This window comes from Phaseolus vulgaris, chromosome 10 (genome assembly GCF_051622355.1).
Source record: "Phaseolus vulgaris cultivar YP4 chromosome 10, ASM5162235v1, whole genome shotgun sequence".
Classification (NCBI taxonomy): domain Eukaryota; kingdom Viridiplantae; phylum Streptophyta; class Magnoliopsida; order Fabales; family Fabaceae; genus Phaseolus; species Phaseolus vulgaris.
In genome coordinates, this window is record NC_143507.1 from 41,488,518 (window position 1) to 41,499,855 (window position 11,338).

The 11,338-nt window shown below is 30.7% G+C and overlaps 1 protein-coding gene and 1 non-coding gene across 3 annotated transcripts; one reads left to right on the plus strand and one right to left on the minus strand.

Annotated features, from left to right (window-relative positions):
- Positions 1-7,047: 7,047 nt before the first annotated feature.
- On the plus strand, positions 7,048-10,074 carry LOC137818660 (uncharacterized). 2 transcript variants are annotated; one of them, XM_090296846.1, is made up of 6 exons: positions 7,048-7,304; positions 7,411-7,697; positions 7,946-8,089; positions 8,178-8,579; positions 8,676-8,981; positions 9,401-10,074. In XM_090296846.1, the coding sequence occupies exons 1-6, from the start codon at positions 7,163-7,165 to the stop codon at positions 9,641-9,643; spliced, it is 1,524 nt and encodes a 507-aa protein (XP_090152972.1). In that variant the 5' UTR covers positions 7,048-7,162; the 3' UTR covers positions 9,644-10,074. The 2 variants fall into 2 exon arrangements, with proteins under 2 accessions (XP_090152972.1, XP_090152971.1); XM_090296845.1 differs by having other exon boundaries at positions 8,178-8,981.
- A 1,177-nt stretch (positions 10,075-11,251) lies between these two features.
- Positions 11,252-11,338, minus strand: TRNAM-CAU (transfer RNA methionine (anticodon CAU)). Its single transcript is given in 2 exon segments — positions 11,252-11,287; positions 11,301-11,338. It is a non-coding gene; the product is annotated as a tRNA-Met (tRNA).

Sequence of the window (11,338 nt, forward strand, 5' to 3'; positions counted from 1 at the left end):
ATAAGATTCTATCATTATTAAATTAATTGCATATAATTGCGTACAATATCGTATAATAATTACATAGTTACGTATAATTTGATAATTATTATTTCCTTAATACTTTCTTCATCATCATGTTAACACTTTCATCTTTCATCGTCGTCGATGCTACCACTTTCATCATCGTCGATGCTACCACTATCTTCATCGTCGTCGATGCTACTACTTTCTTCGTCGTCGGCAATGCTAACGCTTTTTTCATCGTTGGTCGCAATAAAGATTCTAAAGATCACTTGCATAAATAAGAAGAGACCAGTAACATGATTGCTATGCATCATTATTATCTTCAAAATTTGTCGCAAGATACTCTACATGATCTTCATTCTATTTGCGCTTTTATTGCTCTGATGTTTTTGGATACCCAAGTTCCTTGAGACTGCCATATTTTTTTCAACTCTCACTCAGTGCAGGTGCCTGTGCCGAGGCGGAAACTGAAGCCATAGAATAAAATTTCTTTCCTACCATAATAAAAGTGCGCCGAAAGAAAAGAGGATCCGTATAAGTTTTCAAAATCAGAGCGTTTTATGTAGGAAAATGTTTTAAGAACTAACCTTGTACGCAATTGTGCACGAGTATTCTATAAAAAAAATTATAATATCTAAATGACTATATAATTATACATAAATGAAATAAAAATAAATAAAATAAATATTACATAATAAATAATAAATAACTAATAAAAATAAATAAATAATAATTAATAATAACTAAAGAATAATACACACATAATTTTTGTTTATAAATAAATTAAACAATATAAAATTTCGAATTACATACTCTTCCTATTCTTATGTACACCAACCAATGAAACATTGAGAAATGACGGAAGCACATAAAGCCACATTCCGATGAAATACTTGAACAATTTATTTTTTTTACGTGTATTATTTATCTTTATGCCTTGTTTATATTAGTATGTTGAGTTTATTTTTTATTTATTTATTTGTATACACTGATGTTTATTTATTATATAATGATATTTGATTTATTTATTTTATTGAAAGAGTGTATTTTGTGATTCCAAAAAGTTATTCACTCATACTTATTTAGTTATTACATTGATTATATTATTACATTATTATACGAGTTAATTTTTTTGAAAAAAAGAAAATGTCATTTCTTCATCTATTTTCAAATTTCTTAGACAAATTTTTTTTTTTATGGTATTTGACATTTTAATTTTAATTTTATTTTTTATTACAGTTTACAAATTGTTCATAAAGAATAAAAAATTGAAAAGTGACGAATTGAAATTAAATATATTACATAAATAATTCAATATAAGATTACATAAGTTTACAATGTTAGTAGTACACAAATTATAAGTTAAAGAAAATAAATTAATTAATTTTCTCTATAACATGTCCATTACAATAATTTGAACTAATTCTGTAAATTCGAATCTTGTCCACCAATTTCCTGTTGTAGGTCCATCTCCAAAAATATCTTGCAAATGACTATAATTAAAAGGTTGAAATTATGTAAAAAAATATAATTTATTACATTATATGAAGTACAGTTAATGTAAAACTGATAAACAAAATGTGTGTTTCTTAACAAAAATATGTTTTCGGTGGAAGGCACATTGCATTAAATTTTGTCACCACCTTGTATGATATAAATTATGTCACCACCTTGTGTGTCAAGTCTAAGAATTTCTTTAGCCGTAGACGCCATGAAAGTGAATAATGAAGAGAGCAGAAAAAAGCAAGTAGGAAAGAAAGTAGGATTCTGAATAATAAAAAATCGAACTATGTTACCTATTTATAGCCAAATATGACTCAGGACTCTGGTGTTTCTATGTGCCTCAAACAACATGTCCTTTCAGTTGAAATAGAGTATTAAATAATAATAAAAAGAAATTAGAGAATTAATAATTAACAATTAATTATCATTAAAAATGATAATAAATGAATAATAAATAAATTAAACAATTAAATAATATTTTTGAAAAGAATGTAATAAATTTTTTAATTTAATTAAAATTTATTTAAATTTCAATTACGTAAGAATTTTTTTTTGGAATCCCAATTGTTTAACGTTGGGACGAAATGATTACTTCCTGCTCTAAATACCTAAGAAATCTACATATGAAAAAGAAATGAATATGTTAAAAACAATGTATAACAAACAGAGAACGGGACCACAATTTATGCGAAAAAGAAAAAGAAAAGTAGTGAATTAATTGCTCAGACAGGTATTTAATGAATGCGTGTATCGATAAACATAACGTTTGTCAATGATGATAACGGGTCATAGGAGATGTTAATTATATCTTTCGTATCAACAAAATTGAAAAAGAATAAGAAATAGAGAACCAAGACAATGGAAGATGAATGATTTAGTTCTTGAGGTGAATGAGTAAATAAAAAATGGACAAAATAGATAAATGCAAGACACATAAATAAAGTGTAAACAAATCGTAAAAAAATTAACAAAATCGTGACAAAAGATAGAAGTAAAAAACAGTGAAAAAAAAAAGCCTAAAAAAACTGCATCAATTGCAAAAGAGAGTAAGAAACACAAAACTGAAAATATGTAAAAATGGAGAAAACGAATAAAAAAAACCAACAAATATTAATTTGCAATTAAATATTTTATGCTATTTATTTTGAAATTACGGTATTTAATTATTTATAATTAAATATAATTTAGATAATTTATTATTATAATTTAAACAAATATTTAATTAGTTTAACTAATTAATTAATTTTTAAAATTGTGTATTTAATTATTTATAATTAAATATAATTTTGATAATTTATTCTTGTATTTTAAATAAATATTTAATTAGTTTAATAGTTAATTAATTTGTTATTGTAATTTAAACAAATATTTAATATTAATAGAATAAAATTGAAAAACAATAAAAAAAATTAAAAAACCAAAGAAAAATGAAAAAAAAAAATCTTTCATCCCTAAATTTGATTCAGATATAACTTTTTTAAAATAATGTCAAACTAGCTAACAAACATTAGTTCTTTCTGAAAAGGAAAGAAGCACCTTCAACTACTACTTCATACAAAATTGAAAAAGTAATTCGGAAGTAATCCTTAACATAATTTCTGCACAAAAATAAAATAAATTGAAAGTCGATTTTTGATATACTATTTCTGATCTGGATTGATCAATTTTCCACAACCCCTGAGAGTCCAAAAGTTTGTGTAAACCAATAAATTTTTTCATCTATATTATATCTTTCTATTTTGAAGAAGTTTAGAGTACATAGCACGCATTATGTGCCAATTTATTAGTTTTATCTTCAACATTAAAACCCATGACAATAATAACTAATGTTAACTGTTAAAAATAAGGATTTGTTTAAAAGAAATCAAAATTAAAATTTGATAAATTTACACGGGACAAAATTAAAAATAAGTTTGCATGACTCTACTCAAACCTTGAAAAGGACATCAAACTTTGTCGTGTTAAAACCTCTGGAATGTTCGGTTTTCTTTTGTTAGATATCATATATTCCTCTCTCCACATGATAAGAAGCTAACAAATATTATCATTTAATAGCACAACATATTTCCTATGATTTTGTGTTTTTTTTTTTGCATTTTTCAAGGATAACTTGTCAGCTAAGGAGTAAAGTCAGTCAATGACTTTTTTGCATTATAAATTCATTCAGCCTATGCATCAAACATATAATTACTTCCCCCCACTGCAACAGTCTCCAATTGGTATTGAGCAAGAGGAATCTTCTCTTCCACACTCCCCATTTTACAGTTCCCATTTTAGAAAAGAATCCAACAATATGCAGATTCCATCTGAAACTACCCAGGAGGAGGAGCAATTCCTGAGTTCTATTTGGGTTGATGAGAGAGAACTTGGATACCAGATGCCATCAATCTTCTGATGACAATACAAAAGGTTCTTTCATCTATATGGAGACAACTTCATCAAGCCAACAAAGCCTATTTCCACAATTATTATATCTTGTCAATGTAGTTATATGGATTTTTCTGTGTGTATTACTACGTTAGTTGTGTGAAGGAATGGTGTGAGTACTACCACAGTTTCTTTTCATGTAGTGTGACTACATGGAAAACTCTGTTTTAAGAATTTCATCATTATAAGATAGTTAAGAAATGTAGTTCACATGTATTTCGCATTGATGCAGGCTCACTGCATCTTATTATAATGAAAGATTTGTGCACATTTGTTGCCTTTTAAGTCATTAATTTTCCAATTGCAATCTTAATATCTTTCTAATTAAAATATGATGTAAACCACTAAAGTTGTTGTCTAAGATCACAATAGCACTATAGTTGTCTGTGTCTGTTCTTTTGTGGCTCCAGTCTAGTTCTACACAAAGACAAACAAGGTGACATTTTTAATCTTTGAGGGACTATTTTGGTGACATCGTAATATTTGGAAGTCCAATTTAGGAGTTTACTCCTTAAACCTATGATAACAGAAACCTTACGGCTAAACAAATTTTGTTTTGTTTTATGAATTTTGAGCTGAGATGAACTTTCTTATTTGTTGCTAATCTAATTGGTGGTTCTTAAAAGCAATGTGCAGTCATATTGACACATATCTTAGTAAGCCTATGTGGCCTGTCCTGAAAATGTTTTGTTTCTGTTCAAAAACATGCTAGCATGCGTGTCAGGTCAATTGTTCAATATGTAGTCAGCATCAGGATTGTTTTCTTATCCAATAAAGATCTTTAGGCAAATCTTCACAAAAAATTATTAAAAAATGAAGGTTAGATGGAATTCTATTAGAAAGGTAATGCATGGCCATGTTCTTAGTAAGCCTGGTTAAAAAATATCACCTAGAAGAACCTAACCTAAATCATTATTCAAAAGAATGAAATAGGAAGTAGATATGTAAATTTAAGCCATCCAAATTCCAAAGCTTCATTTATTTATGCATCGTTGTAGAATATCTGATATAATCTGCCAAACAGGCTGACATAGATTATGCAACATTTAAACGGTATTTTCATATGCTCTGACCAAAAAAAAATTAAATTACACACAGACCATTGAGATTGCAAGTATTGAACTAATGACTATGAAATGGCACCACCTTCTGCTTTAGATATTTCGTTATGACATGAAAGGTGCAGTAAGCTGCATCATTTTAGGACAATGTGAATTTTTCCTTGTGTAATTAATAATGAATAATTCTTGAAAATTCAGAAGTGGCAATGATCATGAACATGAGAGTTTAGTAGCATACAAACACCAACAACTCATCATTTTTATATTCGAAGGAGAAAGGAAAGGCACTCATGTAACACTGCTCCATTTCCACCTGCTAAAAGGTAAACACAACTAAGATTTGAAGAAGAGTGAAATCAGTTTAAAACATTAAACACTAATGTTACCCTCACAGCTTGTGTTTTGGTAGACACTTCAAAGACTAATAAAATATAGTGATAAAATCAAATTGGTATATAACAAACAACTCTAAACTTAATTACCATCTCAATTGTTATAATGTTTTTTCAAGGAGTCAAATCCTCATTCAATCCTTAGTGCAGATCCTTGCAACACATGAAAGAGGCATAGCAGTATAACTCCTAACAGTGTAGTGGTATCTTAGCATAAACTGTAATCTTGTGCTCATAAAACAGTTTATCCTTTGACAGAAAGAGTTTCCAATTTTTAAGGGGACAAAAACTAGTGGGGAGCATAACAAACCAACACTATACAAACGCCTTAAAAACATGGTGGGGCAACAAAGAGAATTGACTCAAAGATTCGATACTCTGTTACAAGGACGTTGAGTGAAGGTACAAGGAGTTCATAACTTGAAATGGTAAACTTGGGAAGCAAGTCTCACTGTTTCATAAATTCATATTACCAACTTCAGAACTGTTAACCAATTTCTTTCTGGAACCTTCATAGGAAAGTTCATTTCCACCAAATATCAACATAGATTAAAAAATAAAGTCTAATCAATAGTTAATTTTAAAGAGTGTAAACATTTTAGAATTTAGATTATTTAAAAAATAATTACATCTATAAGCAGTTATTGTTATAATCTAAATCAAAAGTAATAAAAAAAAAAAATTTTGAATAGTAAATTGCATAAAAAAGGTAAGAACTTGTTGTGGGGAAAGCTGAATATAAAAAGCCATTTAGCAGATACTGAAAAAGCTCAGGAGGGAAAAGAATAATGGAGGTGATAACATCAAACGGTGGAGTTCAATATTAGTACTTGAAATCTTAAAAAGTATATCTACCTTTGGAGTCATGTTATTGATTAGTAGTGGAGGGCATAACAAACCTCCAAAATAAAGCAAAAGATGCATCAAAATTCAGTAACCAATATTCTTGAAAGAACATTGAAATGGTGGGCCATGGAAGAAACTTGGGAACCAAGGCTTAAGTAAGAAACTACAAATAAAAATAATTATTTATTAAAGTTTCTACTTTTAAGTTTAAGTAAACATTATAAAATGAGGTAAAAAGTTTGCCATTACTTATATATTATACTAACAAATTTTTTTTATCATAAATTTAACATAACTTCGATGAATTCAATAAAATTAATATTAAATCTAATTCAACTTTATAAAATTAACTTATAATTAAGACTTAGAATTCCTTGTATATTATGAAATATCTTTATCGAAAATTTTTAAAATTGTTTTTCTAAACTTCAGATTAGCCAAATAATCTTTGTACTTTAAATTAATTAGTTTGAAAGCCATTGATCGTGATGATAGGGACTCGTAACAGATTACATCCCTATAGAATGAAAAAATATGTTAAATACATTTTTGTCCATTTCGTAGAAGGTGGTGTGGGTTGTGAGGAAAAAGATTCTCATTCTCACGCGGTATTAGTACAATACAATCACTGTATTTATTACTGTATCTATATTACTTGCATATGTTAATTATTTTTATAGTTATATTATGAACTTTTTTATAAAGATTGCAAATAATCTTATTATAATGTATTTTCCAACGACAACTTCTTCACTAAGGAGTCAAGTCAAGGAATATGGCACTATAAATTCAGTTCCATAACACAACAAAAACACAAACACTGAAAACACTCGCTTGCTTTCTTCATTTTCTTTTGTTTCATCGTCTTTCTCTCTTTCTTTCTTGTTAACTGCAAACACAACTGAAGTCAAGTGTTCACCAAAACCAATGAAGATTGTAGGATTTGGTTTTCGTCCCACAGAAGTAGAACTTGTCGACTTTTACCTCAAACTCAAGTTGCTTGATGATCCCCGTGCCCACGTCATGACTGAGATAGATCTTTGCAATGTGGCACCTTGGGAAGTACCAGGTAATAATCTAGAACTAAGCATGGATTTTGATCAAATCAACGCTGTCCTTTTTCTTGCTCTGATCTTTACTTCAATTTTGTCTGATTCTTTTATTGTTTCAATTAGTGATGTTAGCGAAATCAGTAATACCATTCAGTGACCGAGAATGGTTTTTCTTCAGTCCTGTTGATTTCAAGTACTCAAATAGTAAAAGGGTTAACCGGAGAACCAAGAGTGGCTTCTGGAAACCCACTGGAAACGACCGTAAGATTAGGACCTGGGACACCACCACTGTCATTGGGACCAAGAAGACACTTGTTTTCTGCATTGGTCGTGCTTCCAAAGGTGTCAAGGCCAAGTGGGTTATTCACGAATATCATGCTCTTAATGCTCTTACCTTTCATAAAAACCAGGTTTGTATTTCTTTTTTTAAGAAATTTTAACTCTGCTGATCTTTGTACTAAACTATGGTGTGTAGTAGGAGTGTAAATTAGCACTGGATGTGTTTAATTGAGTCTTCTATCTAAGAACACTCACAATTCATCATTATTTCTCACCGAACACTGTCAATTTCTTCTGCATACGTTTGCTTCATTTGTCTTGGCCTTATACTTTTGTAAATTGCGCCAAATGAATTCTGACTATTCTCCAATTTTTGCAGAAGGATTTTGTTTTATGCCGCTTGATAAAGAAACCTGGGAAAACAACTGAAGGAGGAACTGATGCATTGATTTGTGATGAAGGTGAATCCAGTAGAAGCGTGGTTTCTGATTGTAAAAATCAGGCAATAGCAGGACTTCCATCTGTAAGCTGAAGCATCTTTCATGAACATATATACACTGTGCCATGTAAAACATGCCGAGACTTGATACTTCCTTTGTAATTATATTCAGGGAGGAACTTATACCGGAATGGAAACAGTCTGTGAGGCAACACATCAGGCAGATAAATCCATCTCCCCAAAAGAACCCCCCCTAATTGATATTGAGCAGGATGAAGCATCTTCTTCAAACTTTGCATCTATCAATGCCTATTTTAGAAATGAAAACAACATTATGCAGATTCCATCTGAAACTACGCAGATTCCATCTGAAACTATGGAGTTTTCTTCTGAAACCAAGCAGATTCTATCTGAAACTACCCAGATTCCATCTGAAACTAAGCAGATTCCATCTGAAACTATTCAAATGGAATCTGAAACTATTCAGATGGAATCTGAAACCAAGCAGATTCCATCTTCTGAAACTATTCCGAAGGATGTCTTGAATTCATTGAATTCATTTTTATTTAACGAGGTTGTCCTGAATCTATTTTTAGTTTATGAGAGTTTAGTTATTGATGAAGAAGCTTTAGTTTATGAGAGTTTAGTTATTGACGAAGAAGCTATGCAGGTTCCATGTGAAGTTACGGAGACTCTATCTGAAGATATGCAGGGTGTATTAACCGAAACTATGCAAGCTATGCAAGCTCTATTATCTGAAGCTAAGCAGGCTCCATTATCTGAAGCTACGCAGCCTCCATATGATACTACGCAGATTTCATCTGAAACTACGCAAACTCCTTATATGCAGGTTCCATTTGAAGCTCCACAAACTCCATCTGAAACTAGTTCTTTTAACCATTCCACTCAATCAAAGCCATTGAAAAGGGCATATTGCGAAAGCCCTTACATAGATGCAGAAGTCGTCCCTAAACTGGTAAATATATATATGCAGAGTCCATATAATATTGAGGAGTTTTATCTCCTTTCGTTTCTGAACTTTCATGTTGGTTTAATAAGATAAGATTGCAGTGTGCATTACGGTGTTTCGAATTTTGTCAGATTTTTTGCAATGTATAGGGATTTTCTCCAGTAGGTTCTTAAAAGATACTCAAGTGAATTTTCTGGTTTGAGTTGGCTTTGATGTTTTGGTGTGATTCATGATCGATTGATGGGTATTTATTGAGACTGTAAAAAAAGGCAATCTACTTATATACCTATTTTTGCCTTTCCTTGCATCTCTTCCCCTGCATAGACCCTAGGACTACACTTTTTCTCGAGATTGTGATATTTTTTATATTTGTTTTGAGCACTTCAAGAATTGAATTCATCTGTTTTCTTTTGAAATCATTGCAGGATGCTAATATTGGAGATATTTCAATTATGTATACTAAATATCTTAATTCAGATGAATACTATTCATCAAAAAGGTTTAAAACATCATACGATGTTGCACTTGGTGACACATGTCTTCTATTTTCTAACCAAGAAGCAAATCAAGAGAAACAAGAAAGTATATTTCAAGATGATTTCTGGGGAGAGGAGACATCCTCATGTGACTCTACAACAAGTAAACCTTTGGAGATCAATTGTTTTTAAATTTCTAGTTTTCCTTGCATTTTGAGGTCATGGGAAGATTAGTAAGTATCATTCAAGAACAAACAACGTCATATGATGGGAATTAAGAACTTAGTTCCATTAGTGGATTCGTGGCACTTAATTATAGGAGTATATGTTATTAAAATAACTTGCTCTATAGTAGCCAATTTATTAGAAATCGCATAATGACAATTATGCATTAAAATTTAGAAGTATATATGATAGCAAATCAATTACAAAGTATCAGAAACTGCATGATGTTTATATTTAAGATAGTAGATTCTGTAACTAGGAAGTTTGTGTGGTTATTTGCAGTTTCTGGACAGAGTACATTTTGTAGTATTTTGTCTATGATAGCAAGTGTATTTCTTTATATGTGATTTTAGTATTTAATGATATATTTTATTAGTTTTTGGAATTCATGAAGAACACAGTTGTCTTCCCAAATTAACTTAACAGGGGATTGGCTAGACAACTACTTCATTTTTATCATGCTCAGTTAATCTTTGTTTTTCTGAAGCAAGGATGGTTTATTTTGGATCATAAATAATGCTCTAGGACTTTAGGGAAATATTTAAATTCAGCATGCAAATGCCATAAAAGATTCCCTTTCTTAAGGACCCCATTTTGTATTTGGAATCAAGCTTGAGCAGATTTACTGTGACCAACATTAATGAATCCTGCCTGGTTTTTTTGTGTAAGGGTAGAAAGTTTTGTAAAGATTGGAGTTGAATAAGAAATACCCAACCAGAATATAGAAATCATTATTCAGGTTACTCTCATGCAACTCTAACAAGGCATGCATACACACACTTGTTAATGGCATGAATGAGAAGGAAAAGCCATTAGAGTAGAAGAAGACTTGAAAACCAACCTTACTGCATTTACACCTGCTAAAAGGAAAAGAAAAATTATGATGTGAAGAAGAGTGAAACCAATCTATAAACATTAGAAACACATCTCATCATCATTGTCTCCATTTCTTTTGTCCTGGGAATGCTTGCAAGTTGCAACATAGCAAGTATTGATCTTACCACCAGGAGTCCGGTAAGATCTTTGAGTCTTTCACTATTCTATCTGTCCATTGTATGCATTTTTAGATCATATTCATTTCAGTTGTGAAACACATTGTCTCATAAGCATACTCCTATGAGCTTGTCAGTGCATGTTTGTGAATGTTGTACACAAATTTGAAACAAATTTAAACTCTAGCTTGTAATTGATAAGCCTTTCTACTTGAAGACTCCTTTGCCAGTGAAATTGCTAAAGCATGAAAACATTCCAGACACTACATCATCAGCATTTGCTGAACAGATTAATTCAAAAGAAAACCTGGTCATGTCAACAGTTCAAGCATTACATGATATTGTTAACTAAAATTGAAGTAAACAAAGAGAAAAAGGAAAGGGTTCACTTGGAGACTTCCTTGGTGAAAAAAAATATCAACCATGGTTTTCCTTTCACCTGAAATTGTACTTGGTGTTGCCACTTTTGAGTTTAACCATGCTGCATCTTTTTTATCATATGCACCCTCAGTTTTTATCTTGTTTCAAACTCATGAATTGTGCTACATAAATTGAAATTAACAAACAAAATTAAAACAAAGAATGGGGTGAGAGAGGCTCGAACTCTCGACCTCAGGATCACTCAACTTAGCTATGAGACCTACGCGCTAGCCAACTGCGCCACCACCCC

Excerpts from the sequence above, each read along its gene's own strand:
- LOC137818660 (XM_090296845.1), top strand. The coding sequence starts at position 7,163 with ATGAAGATTGTAGGATTTGGTTTTCGTCCCACAGAAGTAGAACTTGTC. Across the intron at positions 8,090-8,177 it reads CAATAGCAGGACTTCCATCT|GGAGGAACTTATACCGGAAT; the intron begins GTAAGCTGAAGC and ends AATTATATTCAG. Across the intron at positions 8,982-9,400 it reads CAGAAGTCGTCCCTAAACTG|GATGCTAATATTGGAGATAT; the intron begins GTAAATATATAT and ends AAATCATTGCAG.